Below are 19,683 nucleotides of genomic sequence, written 5' to 3'. Positions count from 1 at the left end.
GTTGGAATAACAATTCCATGAGTCCCAGGCCCCAATAGAGAAAGCAACACAGAAGTAAAGAACATGCTGTAAAAGCAAAATAAAACAAAAATATAATGTGTTCACAGCAGAAAAATAAACTTTTTTGGTATTGAACCTCATAACAGAAAGAGCAAAATTGTTAGAATTGACTACATATTTAGGTCTTCTTTTACATTTTTTATTGCATTTACATTGCTCAAGTAATTTTTTAAAAGTATTCATGGCTGTGTGTGTAATGCAGTGGATGAGGTAGCCTGAAAAGATATTAAGACAAAGTATGGTCAGAATTATGACAAGTTTTTTGAAACCTGCACAATGAGCTAACTGAATAATGAAGACAGAGACTAATAAGAAATTGAAATTCAAGCTTTTGTTTAACAATATAAGCCACTGAAGACCAAATAATGCCACATCAAAAACTGTAAGGCCTAAATATATTTTAGTTAACATTTTTTGTAGTTTAAACTCTAAATAAAATAACTAATAAAAATTCTTTCATAGTTTTATAAACAATTTTATGGACATATTATATGATCATGTCAACCATCAGGATGTTAGTGAGAGTCAAAGTACATGACAGGTCAGGTAATCTCACCTGAGATTTTGCAATCCTGTAGTTATCCACTTAACACAGGAGTTTTCTTTTAAGGTAGCCATAACCAGATAATAGAAAACAAAATTGCTACCATAAAATCCTGTCTTTATATGTAAATGGATGATGATGTAAAAACTAATAGATTACATAACCTACAGTAGTTATAGGTAAATCAACACATCTTTAAAAAATAATTGTAACTTTTAATGCCCTTTTTCATGATATCATTTTATTCTTACTTTCAAACTGAGTAAATATATTCATTTTTGTTTGATTGTTACAAAATTTTCAGAATAATTTTCTAATGTGAAATTATTCTTAGTTTAAAAATGAGTAAATATATTAATTTTTGTTACAAAATTTACTAATAACTTCCCAAAGTGGAGAAGTACACAAAAATTCACTTACTACGTACAATAGTTTTGGAGTACTCAAAGAGGCAATTATAGTGTCTTTTCCCATTTTCTGATAGATCTTCAAGAGTGAAAAATTAATTTCTGAGCTGAGTGTATGAAATTCAGTGAACTTTTGGATTGTAAAAAATACCTACTGAAGTTTTTATAAAGAGGAAGGAAAACATTTATGGACTGCAACTTTTTTTCCAAATTTAAAAATGTAAAAAAAAAAAAATGTACAAAAATGACAAACTTGAGAGAGGTCAAATTTCTGGGTATTCTTACTTATAAGTACTGGCTGTATAATATCATGTAAACATCTGAAGCAAAACCTTTCAACATTAAGTTCAAAATGTTTATGGCACTGGCATGCCACTTTAAGATTTTTCCAAGTATACCAGTTTTGTGTAATTGATTAAGAGATATAAACTAGGAACAAGTTCCTTAACAGCTGAAAAAGATGGCAACCTAAATAAGAGACAAAGGCAGTTATGTTGATTGTGCTTGTCCAGAGAAAGAAGGCCACAAATCAGTGGTACTAAAAATAAATATGACCTGTGAACATATCTTAAAACATTAGGTCACACTATATCAGCTTCTGATAAAACTCATCAAGAACTGACAGTTCCTGTAATGGCCTGAATAAAATAAAAACAGAGAAATCATAACACTCAAATCTAATTCCAAATTATCACAGAATGCAGACCACATGAGGTACACTGTCAAACATTAAATAACATGACTTAAAACCCTTCAAAGTTTACACACAAAAAATTTATTAAATACTGAATCTCAATTTCAACACTTTAACAAGTATAAAATGAGCTGAAGTTTCTTCGACGCAATCGACTTTTCTGTACATCGTAAAATTGAGGCCACCGAAAATAGATCTATCTTTTGGTGGTCTCAGTATAATGCTGTATGAGCTGCAGCCCATGAAACTTTAACATCGGGCAGGTGGTGGCCTGCCCTATATCGTTGCCAGATGCCCAATTATGGCTAACTTTAACCTTAAATAAAATAAAAACTACTGAGGCTAGAGGGCTGCAATTTGGTATGTTTGAGGACTGGAAGGTGGATGATCAACATACCACTTTTGCAGCCCTCTAGCCTTTGTAGTTTTTAAGATCTGAGGGCGGAAGACAGACAAAGCCGCACAATAGTTTTCTTTTACAGAAAACTAAAAAATTGCATCCATACAGCAAAAATGACTGATTTAATCCCTCAACCTCTAATCTCTAAATAAATTTTTAACATTAAAATGCATTAACAATATTATTAGATCATTATACATTCATCAAATATAGAGTACCCAAACAAACATGGTACTGTATATTATTTACTCTGGTTACCTGCTCTAAGAAATGTAAACTTGAGGGTCTAGTTAACTTGAGCCTAAAAGGGCAATAAACTTGCAGATTAGTTATTTTTAACAAATAACTTTTCACTTCCAAACCTAGTGAGAAAAAAATAAAAAAAATTCACGTTAACTAACCTGTTCTGTGACATTTGAATCCAGTGATAGTACTTTAGTCACACTTTTGACGAACTCAAGGGCAGGGTTATTATTTCTGCCAGGCAGCACCATCAAGTTTGTTTCTTCCTCTTCATCTCTTTCATTTGTTCCTCTTTTCTGGATTTTTTGAGTTATAAAATAAAGCTTTTGAGCCATTTCTCCTGATATAAGATCTTGAGCGTATTCTACATACCCTTGAGCATTATCCTTTGGCCTTCGGCTCAGTGACTGACTCGATACTTTACGTTTCATAGGCGTATTTCCCGGAGTAAAACGTCCACTTTCCTCTTGCAGTTTCTCATAAACAGCATTCATGTATGATGCTATAACATTGTTAAAACTACTCTGGCAGCCACACCATTCTGGAAGATACTCAGCTAAATTCCAATTCATTTCAATCACAGACGACTCATCTTCATTTTCCTCTTCTGTATTGGCATTTTCGGCATTTCCTTGGTCACCATCTTCATCATCGTCATCATTATCATCTTTATTAGACGAGACCTTATCCTGAGTCTGTGAAAGGTCTTTAGGCAGTTTTCCTTTTATGCCACCATGGTTAGCTGGGTCAAGCCACATCAAGTATTCCCAACACTGGTTGAATGATATGTCAATGGAATGGAAGCATTCCTTGCCTCGAATGCTATTGACCACATACTGCACATATGCTATAGCATCTTCCACTCTTTTCTTCTTGGTGCAAATTACAATTTTATTAAAATCAGCATAAACAATTATAGATCCCAAACGCTTGAATTCTGCTACAAGGTGCAAAAACAGTTTGTGCATTAGGGTGTAAAGAATACGATGAAGGGCAGGATCGAAAAGAAGAGAACCAGGATCACGTAACCAACGATAGAAATGTATTATTTGGAAGTCAGCAAATATGTTCTGGTATACTGAAACATCACGAAGCCAGGCAGCTACCATTTGTCTTAGAATCTTAAAGGCAGGTGCACAACGAGCTGTTTCATCATATGCAGTGAGGGAGGATTCTGTCCCAGAGCCCATCATATCTTGCAGTGAAGCCTGTGGTGCTGCATCAAATGCCACACTGCTACTTGTTCCTTCCATTTCATTGATATGATGAGGACTAGAAAAAAATATGAAATTCTTAAAAATTATATTAAATTGTTTAACATTTATGTATACGCAGATTCTAATAAAACAACTGCATATACTTAGTAATGTATATTCTATATTTACTACCAATTTAAAGAGCACATAAACCTTAAAAAAAAAAAAGTGTTTCACAGTTTATTGAAATCCAATATTAGTGTCAACTAAGTTTTTATATATAGAGTGCTTACCTGTAATAAAGTTGTGACTGCCAGTGCATCTAAATCCAGTTCCACACACACAGAGGAATAGCAGCCTGGATTATTAACTGAGGCAACTGATACAGCATCCTCTAATTCCGCCACCAAACGATTATCATCATGTTCATGACCTCCCAAGTCTGGCCTTGGACCAGGAGAGCACCACACCACAAAATTGTGCTTCTGCAAGTGTCTCATATAAAATAAGTCAGCTCCAAAAGCAGTTGTATCACTAGGTAAATTACCCACAGGGACATGGAAATACCTGCTCTGCTCCAAAGCCATATGCAGTAACTGATTTAATCCCAAATAATGACGCATCATGGCCTTTGCACCAATACGTTGCCAGTCCAAGACATTATACAAGTTTTCAACATCACTTACATGGATGGGCACTTGGGGAAATTCTCCAAATCCAGGCATTAGTGTTGTAATACTGACTAAATCTAAAGGAGACTGAATTGCAAGCATAGTAGGGCCTCTCTTTTCATCACGATAACCTTGCAAAAGACGCTGAATTTGACGATAGATTTGTCGTACTTCAGTTTCAAATTTAATTTCAAAGGCATAATTGGCCTCAGGTAAATGTGCTTCTTCATGACCTTTACTTAGCTTTGCTGCTCTTTCATTATTATACATATTATTCATATTTGGCATCTGGTTGCTTCTGACTGTATCTAGTACAAATATATGAGACTTTTTACTCCTGGGAAAGAACAAACCAAACATGGCTTTGTTCCCACTGCGGTGATGATAGAAATAAATATGGTGAAGGTGGTCTTTGTCTAAATACTGATACTGAGCTACTGTCTTAAATTTGAGTTGCTGCAGTTCAAAAGTATCTGTGTCGGGTCTGGCTAAAGTTTTATCCACAACGCACACACAACCTAACTGAGCTATTGTTCGAAACTCCAGTGGGACCTGTAAAGTATACAACAAAATTGATTAGCATCCTAACCTGACTCAGCAGTCAATCACTGACAGTCACTCATGTGTATAAGCAAATACCAAACTAAAGTTATCGCTCACAGACTGAGACTGAAATGAAAAAAAAAAAAAAAAAAGAGGAAGAGTGGGACCAATTAAGGCATTTGGAGAGATGAAGAGTGTGACCAATTAAGGCATTTAGAGATGAAGAGTGGGACCAATTCAAGGCATCTGGAGAGATTTATATGAGCATAACAGTGCAATAAATACATCCTGTCTCACATTCTGTCATCTTTTAGAAGGATTTTTTTCTATCCTATTTCTTCCATTACTAATTTCATACACTTTTTTCCTTGAACTGTTCTCCTTTCTAGCATCATTTGAAAAACTCCCTTTGAAAGTGGAGGTACATATTAATTGGGAAAGACTGCAATATATGATATTTCTCACACACCATATAATACAGTAAGTTTCAACTGATATAATTTTGAAATAAAAGTAAAAACATTTTTTTCCTCTCTCTCTCTCTCTTTCTCTCCCTTGTTTCATTTTATAACACTTTTTGTACTCTTGCTACTAACTCTTGTAAAACCTTAACTAAAATTGTGCAAAACTGAATATACACTAATTGAGATTAACAAAATTGAATATACACTAATTGAGATTAACTGTACTGTATGATATTTGGAAAACTTTCTTCATAAAAGTAAGAAATGGAAACGAGTGCAGTAACAATTCACTCCATATCTCAAACATATAATCCTAAAGAAAATTTTTTCATCCACTTTTCATGATCTTTTATAAACTTCTGTACTGACTCGAATTAATCATAGTTTATGGCATTTTAGTGATATTTATCAAAATATGAAATGTAAGAAAGTGTAACAATTCATTTAATCTTTCTCTCTCTTTTGCATTACCTTTAAAAGGATTCTTTTGTCCACTCTACTTCTTACTGTATATAGCTAAGCTAAGGTAAGTATGTACTGAAAGTACAAAATAAAAAAATTTTTAAATTCATTACCTTTATCTTTCTTGTCATCTTGAAAATACATGATTTGTGCATCCTATCTCCATTTGCAAATATATCAATGGTTATCAACATGCACTTTGGGAAGCATGTAGGGTTGGAGTGGGGTTACTGCGATTATCTATATTTTTCAATAATCCAGGGCAGGTAAGACGTAATAATCAAAAGATAATTAAGAACTACAGTATTTGGCATGAAAACAAGTAACTCTGTTAACATTCTCATAAAGGCCTTCCTAATGCTTTCCTTTCAAAATAAACTAACCTGCGTTTCATATATCCCTTCGATGTCTGGTGTTGACAAGTCGGCCATTAACTCATTGCTGTGCTCTCTAAACAGCTCCTCTGGCACACTATACTCATATAAGTTGTGAGTAGGATGTGACCGGGGCAGAATCTTATTTGCTTTTCGCCAAACACCATCGGACTCAGTGGGTGGTTTTGGGAGGCGCTGGTTGACATAAAATACTCTAGGGACTATAAGCTTGATGAGATGCAGATCACTCCCAACCAATGCCCACAATTTGAATGATCCTTGTGTGTTGGTTTCAGCCAACTGAAAAATGAAATGCAAATATTGCCACCATATCCTTCTTATAAAACACATTACAAGGCAGGAATGAAAAATGAAAGTACTTCTGTATTTTCACTGTTATCTGGACATACTGATATTCACTGACACTGGCCAAAGGCTACAAGAAGTCGTGTTACACCTCCAATATCTGACATACTATTTAACTCATTACTTACAAAAAACACTACAGTTATTCAGTTATTACCTGAATAATCTGCCAAGGAACATCCAAGAGAGTACGTTGAGTTCTTCTAAGAAAACCACCAAGTGTGGTTGATGGTGCTGATCGAACAACTCCACCAGCTCCTTTGCCTGCTGTGATCCCAACATAGTTCTCCATCCTTAGTCTCTTGGATCTTGTTTCCCGCTGAAGTCTTTGATATTCCCATTTCTTCTTTTGGAATACTATCCAGGCTCTTACTTCTTCCTGTATATTTATAAAAGGAAATCATAAGACCACTAAAATACTACAATTTCTCTGGAAGTTTCATTTCTATTTCTCAACATTGTACCTATTTTACAACAAACATTAAATGTAATGTGTTTACATAAAAATTTTTTTTTTTAAATTTCATATTCTCAATATTTTGTATATAAAAAGCTTTTCAAAACAAAATTATAATATTTTTGGTACATTAAACCATCCTTATAAGTACATTTATTTGTATATTAATTTATATAAAAAATAAAACATACTCTTCATGTATAAATAAATATAATAATCAGACTCTTTTGATTAAAATGAAAAAAAAAAAAAAGCCAAGTAACCTTTGAGTTGCCTTTGGGTGGAGGGTTTCCAAGCACTTCTCTCCAGCTTTTACTTAGGTCTATGTTTTCTTCTGTCAGGTTCGTTCCTCTCTTACGCTTGGCACTCGTCACTGATGGACCAAGAGAACAACGGCTTTGTGGAGCTACTGTATCCTCAATGTCATTAACAGTCTGGGATGCAAATAAATCTTGGGACTGGAATAGAGTGTACAGTATTAAAAACATCACAACTTTTAATGGCAAAATTCAACTTTCTTACTTGATAACTTTATTGACAACAGGTGAATTTACTCATAAAACCCCAGCCAGTACATTTCTTAAGTCTTGAAAAACACCATATCATTTTGCTTTAACAAGATAATTATAACATGATCAAAATATTTCTAATGTAATTATGCTCATGCATTTTCCTTCCCTGATCAGAAATCTTAGTAGTATTATATCACTGAATAATATAGTTAAAAAATTAATCAAATTAATGCAACTAAGTAAAAAAAAAAAAGATTTATATTCCACTATGCATAGTTGGATGTAGTTTGTTCCATGTATGAACAAATTAATATTGGTAAAACAAACTTTGTGGAGAAATGTTTGTTTTCTATTATAAAAATTTCAAATATTTATAATAGCAAACAATTGTAATTCATATGGGGGCTAATTACAGTTACCCATCCAAAGTCACATGGGTTACAAGCATCATCTCCCCAGCACACCCACCATGAAAAGCATTAAAAATTTCTGGTCCCCAAAACTATGGTGTTTGACCAGCCTATATGATAGGTTAGGGTAAGCTGCTTCTGACTGATATCAGTGTTACGGTGCCACTATACTGAACTTGGAACACTTCAGATTACTTTTAGTCATCAGTAACAAGTACTGTATATGGGAAAGCATTTAAAAACTTTAGTTTGTTTCCTAAATGCTTATATTCCAGAGGGAGCATTGAATTCGTCTTTAACGTTCTCCAGTATAGCACCCAAAGACATATCACCAAAAGCCCACATCTTTAAAACCCTGAAAAGGGCTTTGCAAAGGTGTCATACATCCGTGGATGACAAAGAAGCCTTGCCCAATCTCTAACACTTCCTTCTTGCAGGTTTATTAAACTAAAGAATTCTGCATCCACAGGAGAAAGATGCAAAGATGGCATTTCTTCCATATGGTAAGAGCATGCTCTTCTGTGCTCCAAAAAGAGTACAAGTGAAAGGGAAGGGTTCTTGAATGAATCCTTAGATGTATGAGTATCCTTAATCATCTTAAACCTAGCATTCTTAGCATTCAAGGCCGTTGTAGGAATAGCTTGCCTTTACAAGTCGGGCATTCTGTGTGACTATAGATAAATAACTCCCACATTTATCAAAAACTGCTTTAATAAATGAAGAAATTGTACACAAAACAAAGGTACCACCATACCAAAAATCGTGCAGCATCAAAATCAAAATCTTTTTCTTAAGTCAGACTGTGTTGCTGGTAATACCAGACCAGTAGCAGAAAAAACTACCATAAGAAATGAAGAAAGAGTCTCTTTTTGCATTACCTACCCATGGAAGGCTAAACATAAGTCGAGTCAGGCTGGTAAACCAGATACAACCCCTCATTTCATTTCTTTTTCTCCACTGCCAAATAAGTCACTGCTCAAAAACTTATAGCTGTATGAATTTAGTTAAGACCCACAGGAATAACTAAATCTGGTACTTAAATGTAAATAATACATAACTTTTTGTACTTAAATAATAATTTTATATTAAAGATATTGTAAGCAGTGTAGGGCTACATCTTGACAAGTCCCTGTGGATATTAAAAGTGTACTCAATAATTGATAGTACAGTACTGAAATGTACATACACCTCTTGTTTGTTGTTGTCCATCACTGACTCACTTTCACTTTTTTAATTACTTTTTTAATTTCTGTAAAAACTTACAAGCTAAATATGACGTATATAGCAGCATTTAAAAGTTAACTTTAAACTAATACCTTGTCTAAAGTCAAAGTTTACATACATCAATCATAGCATATGTTGGTAGGCTATTAGTCATCACTAACTCACTTTTACTTTTCCAATTTTTTTTTTTAATTCTGTAAAAAACTTACAAGCAGTGTATGTTTGTATGTATAGCTGTGGTGGTTATTTGCACTTAAAAGTTAACTTTGCACTACTGCCTAGTCCACAGTCAAGGTCTACATACATCAGTTTTAGCTTGTGTATTTTCAAGTTTTTGTTACTAAATTAAATGTTCGTACTTTCCTTGCATTTTCACCGATTTATTCCCTCTAAATATATACTTTATATACAATACAATTATACTTTTAAACAAAAAGGAAAAGTCTGAAGTGTTCTTGTCCCAAGTGACCCAGGCAATTTAATATAATACCACCACAACAGCAATAGCCAAAATGGTGGCGAACAGTGGCAGGTAGAATACTTGGTTAACAGGGTTAACTAAACTGGAATTACTTCTGAATTCAGCAGCTGAAGCTTCTATATAGAGTTTCTGTGGTCAATGCAGCAGAAAATCTCAAAAGCCATGAAACTGAGACATAACCTACATGCACTAAGAGTAATCACAAGAAAAAATAAAGCAGAAACAGTCCACTGACACATAATATGCAGTGCAGTTACAAATGTTTATGATAATAAACAATTAATGGCAAACATCACTTACACGGTGGGAATATAAAATATTTACAAGCAGCAAACCAACAAAACTGATACCAGCAAATATTCAATAAAATTATAGAATATACCAACACAAAAAATTGACCTATCTAGTACATGAAAAAAAAAGCATGCCCAGAAAAATAAAAAAATACAAAGTACCAGAATTTCTCCCAAAATATCAGAAAATAAAAGTAAACATAATTAACTCTGGCATGAAAACATCATCTTTAGAAATCAACTTGTTAAAACTAAAATTAAGGAAAAAGAGTAATATATACAGTAAACATTATGGAACATCAGAAAAAATACTGAATGTTGTTAACAGGAAAGCAAAATTATCAGGATAAATAAAAATATGTAATTATTACTCAATCTTGCTGCACCACAAAGGCCAGCAATCTAGATGTATAAATAAATTACTAAATAAAATTGCTAAGGTATTTTAATTGCATGTTTATCACTTATTAAAAGGAGAAATTTCTAAAAATCAAGAAGATAATGCATTATCTAATAATACTAAAATTTTTAAAATCATGATGAAAATTAGTGATCCTAATGAAAGGAAAAGAACATACATATAATTGATAGGCTGTGATGAAAAATATCAAGGGTTAAAATATCAAATTTTAATTATTACTCAAAAAGACAATTCTTACATTATCATCCTCTGTTTGCACTTGAATCTGAGGTTTGGGTTTTGGAGCGAAAGAAAACATATCTGTAATACGACGTTGCTTAAAGGTATCATTTCTCTCCATCACCTTTTTACGAAGCCAATCTGGATGTGCAACTCTCGGTACTGGATTTGGGACACCCTAAAACACCAAAATTGAAAAACATTAAAAATATATTACCATGCATGATTTTATAAAAAAAAAAAAAAAAATCTAAAAAATATACTGTCCACTATAATAAAAACAATGGTGACATAAGCTTCTGATAAAATAATGAAGGCTGACAAAAAATTATATCAATATGAAGTGAAAATCTAAAGAAATGTTGCCTACCACTTATAAATTACTGGACAACACAGATATTACTACATAACAGGTCCTGTTTCTAATGATAACATTTGAACACTCCTTAATTACCAATATCAATAATTTGCCACAACTAACTACATTTTTACAACATTTGGAATATAGTTTGTTCTTGGAAAATTGAGAAACCCTAGGATACTGGACATCCACCTATGCACAGTCAGCAGCTTGTACTCTTGTTTTTATCATACCTGCAAACCTATTACAGTAAGTCTCCCCTTTAAGTGTATTGATTAGAATGTTAATTAACACACTATTGGCTGTTACATGTCTAAATGTATAAAATAACATTCCCTCACAGGCAAGATTCTTTCTACACAAGTTTTAATTGGTTATTCCTGGCTACAATCAAGAGCATTTTAACTGAATTACTAGAATCCTGGTCCTAACTAACTGTTTTACAAACTTTCTATACCAAGTGTATCTACTTATGAAAACTTAAATAGGTCACTTCGAAGCAAGGTGACTTGGTTTCCTTCACTGCACTTGGGTTCTTATTTTGTATCTATGTACGAGAAGGTTAGTCTCTTCAACTGGAAATTAAAAACTTCAAATCTAAAGGTACTGTATCTGCAATCAACAAACAGTGCAGTGAGAGCTATGGCAAGTTACCATATGAAGGATTTGTATTTTTATGCATTACTGTAGAAATATCACCTCGTTCTTGTACTTTGAAAGAAAAAAAGAGAGAGAACCTAACAAGTTCCCCTACAAAACAGAAACATATATAGCCACCCTATCAATACAAAAGTGAAAATTTCTTACGCTACGCCAATGGTAAGCAGTAACCTCTCTACAGAAAATATTTTGCACATTACAATAATGTGACAGATGGCTGTTTAAGTTTAATATATACAATCACTAACAAAATTAAGAGTCCAATAAAAAATGCTCAGTCAGGTTTTACATCACAAAGATAATAAGTAACATCCCATGTCCCCAGATAAGGAGGAATACCATTGTATCCCATGCAAAAGTGCTTCTGAATCAACTTCAAAAGCTAGAAAGTACCTTAAGAGTGCCCAGTTAGCTATGGGTACCACCACTCTTGTAAAGAATTTGAGTCTTTGACTTGTAGCCAAAATGAATAGTTCCAAAATGGTATCCAAACATTTTCCAATAAGCCACACAACTCCTGTGAATAGATACCTGCAACAAAGTGTCATTTATATTTTAGCAAAAAACAACACTCCCTTTAATGAACTGGAGAAGTAATGCTGTCATGAAGGTGCTGGCAGTATTTAATGACTGAGAGGGCTGAGACTGATGAAAACACTACATCACCAAGACAACTTCTAGACAAAAAATATCACATCACAACAGAGCCATAAAAACTACTGGGAACAAGTCAATAGCCTGACTTCCAACATGGGCTTTACTTCACTGACCGCATCCACAATGTCTTCAAATCCTTAAAAGAGACTGTTTAGAAGAATCAATTTTAAATCTACAAGCTTGTGAATGCACAAGATCTGGATGACCCAAGTCAGCAAAAATGAACCTATAATTGCATGATCTTTACAACCATACTACAACTACCAGCACTGGGTAGAGAATGAACTTGAAACTGCCTCGGTGATACCAGAGAAAGGGCCTGTTTCTTCTCTATGAGCAGCAAAACCTCTGCTAAGAATGAGATCCCAAGGATCACGAGACCTTGTCATTTCCATTATTCCTCGTCCGCTAGAAATCCTTTTATAGCCTCATACCAATTGCACAGATTAAAAACATGTTCTGAAGAGGTGAAGTGGAAAAAAATAATCCAAATATTTTTATGGTTTCATAAAAACAATGTATATTTTATGGTTATCTTCTGCAGCACGACTAATCAGCCATCAGAAAGTTATTCTTGAAAAATAATGAATATCATCCCAAAGTTAACATCCCAGTGCCAGCTGGAGCAACTACCAATCATGTCAACATATGCCATTCCCCAGTCCTATCTTGGTGAACCAACTCCATAATCAATTTGTGCGGTCAGGAGGAAAACCTTTCTATTAAAATAAACTTCCTTAGAAAATATAACTTCAAATTATGCTGATGTTCACACAATAAATTTTTAATTATTCAGTTGCTATTTACACAGCAGATACAACAGCCCTTGGAGTTTTCAAATGCTAAAAGGTTGATCCTTCTTTGGATAAAACACTGGCACTGTGATGATTAGAATGGCTTCTTATTTTTTGTACAAAATTTCCAAAAGATTATGAAAACTATATTACGGAGTTTTTCAGGTATTTTACCTTCAGCAGACTTAAAGGACCTCTGGGTAGCTAACATAACGGATCCTTTCCTCTTGCCAGTTCAACTGGTCCTCTTTGTGCCATTAATACCTAACTCCAGGAGGATGATACATATCAGATAATTTTGTTTGGAACAGGCATCCACCAACTTCAGCATGTAACATCAGTTTCATGCAACTCCCCGCAGGCCTACAACTTCTAGGAACCAACAGTCGCCATCTGTCTGAACAGAGGAGGGTTTCCCTGATTAATCTCAGATGAGGAGAGAAAGAAAAGAAGAATTTTTTCTACCTCAGATCAATCCAATCCGTAAAGACTCACTTGGGCACTTTCATAAGTTTCAGAATAAGGATATGAAGCCCCCTTTGGTACAACAGGAATCAGGGTGGATAAAGTAATAGTTCCCAGACCTCTTGACCCTTCCAACAGGCATGCCAAGGATTTTATATGTGGAACAAATTACTCAGACAGTCTTCAGGAGCTTCCATCACAGCCTAGATACACTAAGGCTTCATGCATAAGAGAGTATCCTTGTGGACAGTTTTTTAATGTCAAGAGCCAAAACCATCACAGACTATATCAGTCTAAATGGAAGTCTTTCGGTGACTGGTGTAAAAGAAGGAGTCTTAATCGCCACAAAGACCCTATTTCAGTATCAGCAGATCACATGCTGTCTCTCAGGCATCAGAAATAAGTCAATAAAAGGGAGTATATGATGCAGACCAGTGCCAGCTCTAGTTTTTGACCACAAAAGCTAGACATTTCTTTTTCTGTAGAATTAAGAAGACTGTAAACACTGGGAAAGAGGTTCCCTCCACACTGATGAAACCATCAAATTAGGACCTTTCTTAAGACCAGAAACTGAAACTAATAATTCCTTGATTCTGGCTAGTTCAAAACCTGTCTAGATGATATTCTAAAAGCAGGACAGCTCAAGCTGTCACTGACAACCCATGGATTAAACAAAGCCTACTTACTATCTTTTGCCAACTCTCACAGGCACTGACAAGTTGCCACTTACACTAAGGACTCGAACTTTAACCAAATGTCTTTCATACCTAATTTTTTTGCTAAAAGACAAAAATAATGTGATTCTTTCTCTTTTTCTGTACAACCAAGGGATTTTGGCCAAGCAATTCATGCTTATTTCCATTAACTGGTTTGTTGAAAAGGCAAATTCTTAAGAGTATGCTCTCTTTCTAGATTAAGACAATATATTGAATGTTACGAAGGTGCTTTAGAGGAAGAAGCAGCCAGCATTAATTTCAAACTTCCAGAGATTAAAGCACAAGTTAGCTTTGTAAATTTTAAATGGAACACTAATCTTCCCATGGTTTTAAAGACTGGCACCTGGAAATGTCAGGAGGCTTTCAATACTTTTATTTACTTACAAGACCATAACGTTTCTAATGCTTGCATGTAAAGCAGTAAAAAGAGACCAACATTTCCAGTGTAGTAATTGTAGAGGTTACATTTGTTCATATCATCTCACCAGTCTTTCCTTTAGAGAGTGGTCCATAAAACACAGATGTTTGGAATTGCATTCTTTGGGTCTGGTGATAGCAATGGGACAGTGATCCATGCTTTCTCACTATCTTTCCATTTATATGTTACAGCATTCTCTTAAGGGTATTGCCTCTAATTCATACTTACTGGATAAGGATGGTCCATGGTTAAATTAGTCACTCCCAAGGGTGATTTATATCATTGCAGAGTCTCCCAAAGCTGATTTCCATAATGAATCAGAGATGAAAAGTGGGCATAGCAACTCAAATCATACTTATCAGGGGGTCTGTTCTACTAATGCAGCTGTCTTTGCACAACTAGAGTTCTTGTGCTTCTTTAGCTCAGTCCTAGAATTTTCATGCAACCTTAAAGTCTCAATTAGCAAATTCTGGCATTTTTAGCAGCTCAATATTTCCCACTTAAATTGAGATTCTGGCTAATAATTAGTTATGGAGTTGACATTTATATAAACAAATTGTTTTTGCTCATCATTCAAATCCATTATCTATACTGCACATTCCCACCTCCCAGCCCCACTAAATTCTCACAGCTCATGGATCAAAAACACAAAGATGCTGAGGCCTGTCCATGCATACCCACTACTAATAGCTTAAAGTGTTTTTCTGTTTTTCCACTTAAAGGAACTGAAGCCTCTTGGATGAGATCTTGGGAATGAAAAGGGATAATTATAAGTTAAATGGGTTTGCATGAAGAACAAAAGTTTTTAAAAATGACAGATTACACATTTATGCTAAATGATTACTAGTAATATTCATAATTACCTGAAGAGCTGCTGGGATAGTAATAATTTTCATGACTGTTCCAGATAACCTCTCAATATAATATTCCCAGTCCAAAACATTTCTTATGTCAAAGTTTACCATGGAAGAATCCTTTAACCAACGACGTAAATAATGGTGCTTTACAGATATCTCAGCTTGAAAAATTGCTAGAGGTATGGCTCTGCAAAAAAAAAAAAAAAAAAAAATTTCATAATTGGTCTAACAATCTTCCTTTAAATTTAGCACAGCAATACTGTTGTACAAGATACAAAAATATAAGAGTTTATAGTTGCTGTTTACGTACCAATATAAAAGGCCATCAAAAAGCAATAAAATTACAATAAGCACTGATTGCTGACCAACAAAATGTTAACCTAAGCTAACTGCAATGACAGTATATAACCTAAACCATGCCTTTTTACATCAAAATATGTAAATTAACTATACCTCAGAGCTGAAATTCTTAATTTTCATAGAGTTCACAATTGACTATACACTGTATATATTTCCACTACAAAAAAAATCATAAGTTAAAAAACAAAACTATTTTATGAGTTAACTTGATCAATATTAAACTAGTAAGTCGCTACAGATGCAACATGCATTGTTAACAGAACCTACCGAAACTGAGAGTAAGTCTAGCCTTGCATTTGTATTGAAAAAGAAACTCACATATTAAGCTTAGCCTAGTGTAATCTACCAAAAATGCAACTCGTGCAAAATAAGACGTGATGAAATCATGTTCTGAGGATAAAGTTTTATGGGTCACATGATACACAAGATTAGACGATAACCAAGTACTGTACATATGGTTCTTTTGAGTTTTACAGATTATTTTAAATAGAAATAAAACATGCTGGTGTCTTTTTGGTCTTAAGTGTCCCAGTATTTCATTAATTATGATCTTACCAATTTCATTTATGTACTTGAAATGTCAAGTGAACTCAATCAAGGATTTTAATAGGAGAAAAGTTGGGAAAAATAGATAAACTTGTCAAGTTAGCAAAATTTTTAACAATTTGACATCAATCATTAACATTTTTACCTCAATATTCATCTGAAGGATTAGAAATAAGTCAAGTTATGGGTGCGTATGAACTACTTTACTTACTGCATAGGCATTAATAATGCAACAAATCAAAAGTACAACAAAAACATATTAAAACATTTTCTGATATAGTTACCTCTCTGTTACTGGAGCCCCTTCAGGTTTTTTTGAGATAACAAACTTGCAACTAAGGCCAGCATCTTTCACCATCTGATCACCAAGAAATTCTGCTAATCGACGAGCTGTTGATATGGAGGTACTTTTTTGGCCTTCATATTCTTCCAGTTTTTTGCTCATGGACCTATTTTCTGATATAAGTTCAAAAAGTTCAGAGTCAGGCATATTGGCAGCCTTACTGTAAAGAACATCAAGCCAATAATCAGCAACCTACAGAGAAAGAGATAAAAGGCATTAGATTCACATATTTTAGTACGGTACATCAAAAATATATCATTCACTTAGGTTACTGATACGCAAAGCCACTGTCTTATACCATAAGATAATCAGTTATTTGTATTTAAATAGAATACAAATAATTTTTTTCAGAACTTACATGACTAAATGTCTAAAAAAATAAATTAACCAAATTATACAGTAATTCTAATGCTTTTAGAGGCAGACCCAAGATATGTCACAGCTTATTTTCTCCATATTTCTTAAACGCTTAAAATGATTTGGACATACACTGTCTCCAGGGGGATCTGCCTAAAGTGAATGATCGTCAATTTAATTGCATTTTTGTTTAATGCACTGTTTATTTATACAGTGCGTCACCAACTTACGGCAGAGGATCTGTTTCAGCCCCGCACTGTAAGTTGATTTTGACGGTAAGCTGGTTTTTCACCGTTATCAGCGTTTTACTGGCGCCGTAACTTGATTGCATCATGTTACAGCACTGTAAGCGCAGTTAAATTGATGCCTATTCTTGCCGTTAGCGCCATCAACAGAGCTGTAAAAGGCGCTGTAAGATTTGAGATACATCTTCCTTTTCCTACCAATGCAGTCTTCTGGGATCTGGGTAACCAAATCTTAGTCACATTAATCTGATTTCTGCACCTGTATCATCAAAAAAATTAGTCTGCCTACTCTCAGTACTCCATTACAATACATAGGACACTTAGTTCCAGAACTATTCTGTCTCTCAAATGCTCCACCAGAGCCATCAGGCCTGTCTCTGAACAAATTAAGTTTTAAAAGACAAGACAATTTCTAAACATATCCATAAAAAATATTAAGGTATCCACCTCCCTTTTCCTCATTCTTGTTAAACCAGGTCTAGTCTATATGAAAAAATGAAGTGGGTAGCTCCTTCCAAACAATGACTTCAGAAATGGCATGTTTCTGAACACTGCAACTATAACAGCTCAATGTGAGAGATGAGTTTGTAGAAAAATTATTTTGTGTAAAGAAAATCAAAGTTTTATATATCTTACATTTTTCTACAATCTTCTCAGGAATAACTATAGATTGAAAAAGGTTGTGTAGATCGCAAGTCATGAGCAGTTTACCTTTGAGATTTCTTACTACTATAATGATTTCACTATTACAACATTCACAAGCAATGAATCAAAATCACCTACCTTGGCAACACTTGCATAACATGTTTCTAATGTCTCTCCTTTAAGAAAGGATTCAAACACTGATGACTGGAAAATCTTAATCAATTGCAGTTCACCTCGGCGTTTAACCTCAAAGCCTTTAAGTTCAGCTAGTGAGCCATCAAAATTAAACACAGCATATCGCTTCTTAAGTTTTTTACCCTCTTCTTTAGAGGCTGGAAGGATCATAGCTAAGTAGGGACCATCAACCTGCATGAAAATGTGACACTTAATGTACTATGAAGCAAAGCCACCTACACATTAGGACACTATGAGAAACTCTAATTTTATTTTATTTCGTACTTTGGTTACCTGAATTCAAACAAAATATCAGCAAAAAAATAAACTAAGTTTTATAACTCAAAATTGAAAGAGCTACATTCTCATAATCAATCAAAATATATAGAACCCACCTCAAAGAAAATAGAGTTCTCTGAACGGACAGAGTATTCTAATGTCTCCTTGTTCTGAAGGTCATGGTACTGATGATTTGTATAATGATCCTTCACCATCACATTAAGAATAGCTCCTGGATATGATATTGTCACTTTAGACTTCTTGGGGTTGGTTGTTTTGATCACATAGTTCTCAGGGAAAGATCCAGGTAATATACACCATATACCATCAGTATCCAATTCTAAAGGACGACCAATCTGAATGTAAAAGAAATGTCAATATTTTATTGTCAAAAAGGAAATTTATAAGAGAATAAGAAATGGAGAAATAGGAAACATCCTTAATCATTACAGGCTGAATTAAGGATAGCAACTAAAATAAAAAAATTCAAAACTTTTGGATTCATATAGTCTAAATACAATGCTTAATGGTAATAATTATAGTTGTGCATTTCTAATCTAGCTTTGTACTTTAAAAAATTAAAACTCACAAAAAATGGACTTCCAATATAAAAATTCAAAAGAAAATAGGACTCCTGGTATTTGAGTCTCCAGCAATTGGTACTAATAAGGTCTGAGATGAACATGGTTGCCAATGAGAACAAAACAAATTACAAGTATCCAAATTAGATGCAAAAATTACATGCTTCACTACCACATGAACAGGGAAAACTAGTTTCTTGAATAACATCATAAAATGAAAACATGAGGCATCAAATACACTACAATTCTATCATAGGCCACTATACATTTTACATGAAGTTAATATTAGGTATAAGCTGGGAAATCATATAAGATTTAGCACATTCCTATAACAGATGTAAAGGGTACCAAACATGTACAGTATATGACATATACAGTACAAGTGTACACCAATTTACCAAAAATATTCTTAAATCTGTTTACTTCTTTTTAACACTAACCTGCTCAACAATTTCTCTTGCACGTGTGATAATTGTAGCACCAGTATAACAGACAATGCCAGCCATCTCCATAGAATGCCACCGAGAGCCTTTTCTCATAACATAACCATAGAAAGAATTGAGGATACACTTATGCGCTAATTGCAAGGAATCATAGAGAACTGCACGTGCATTGGCTGCCTTAATTTCAGAAGGATCTCCCTGCATTAAAAAAGAAACTCGTAAGATATTAGGAACTAGCTGGTCAATATGAATGGCAAACTTTAGAAATATCTACTTAATGCTTCACATAGTAACAAAAATGTGTACTGTTTGTTGAAAATATTTATAATTCTGACCTACAA

At 34.0% G+C, this 19,683-nt stretch overlaps 2 protein-coding genes across 3 annotated transcripts in view; one reads left to right on the top strand and one right to left on the bottom strand.

The window, feature by feature from the left end:
- Nucleotides 1-19,683, top strand: part of LOC136832596 (uncharacterized) — a 197,517-nt gene that overhangs the window by 128,960 nt on the left and 48,874 nt on the right. The gene's annotated exons all lie outside the window — the stretch shown is intronic.
- DNApol-epsilon255 (DNA polymerase epsilon catalytic subunit 1) overlaps nucleotides 1-19,683 on the bottom strand; it is a 54,396-nt gene that overhangs the window by 5,311 nt on the left and 29,402 nt on the right. Inside the window, exons 16-26 of the mRNA XM_067093779.1 lie at nucleotides 19,340-19,540; nucleotides 18,435-18,674; nucleotides 18,004-18,231; nucleotides 16,560-16,810; nucleotides 15,376-15,556; nucleotides 10,461-10,619; nucleotides 7,145-7,339; nucleotides 6,582-6,803; nucleotides 6,068-6,358; nucleotides 3,837-4,767; nucleotides 2,507-3,618 (exon numbers count right to left, since the gene is read on the bottom strand). Of these exons, the coding sequence (XP_066949880.1) occupies nucleotides 2,507-3,618; nucleotides 3,837-4,767; nucleotides 6,068-6,358; nucleotides 6,582-6,803; nucleotides 7,145-7,339; nucleotides 10,461-10,619; nucleotides 15,376-15,556; nucleotides 16,560-16,810; nucleotides 18,004-18,231; nucleotides 18,435-18,674; nucleotides 19,340-19,540 (4,011 nt within the window). The remainder of the gene's footprint in view (nucleotides 1-2,506; nucleotides 3,619-3,836; nucleotides 4,768-6,067; nucleotides 6,359-6,581; nucleotides 6,804-7,144; nucleotides 7,340-10,460; nucleotides 10,620-15,375; nucleotides 15,557-16,559; nucleotides 16,811-18,003; nucleotides 18,232-18,434; nucleotides 18,675-19,339; nucleotides 19,541-19,683) is intronic.

Source organism: Macrobrachium rosenbergii, chromosome 50 (assembly GCF_040412425.1).
Source record: "Macrobrachium rosenbergii isolate ZJJX-2024 chromosome 50, ASM4041242v1, whole genome shotgun sequence".
Classification (NCBI taxonomy): Eukaryota; Metazoa; Arthropoda; class Malacostraca; order Decapoda; family Palaemonidae; genus Macrobrachium; species Macrobrachium rosenbergii.
The sequence above is the reverse complement of the archived record's forward strand: the minus strand, read 5'-3'. Positions and strand labels throughout refer to the sequence as shown.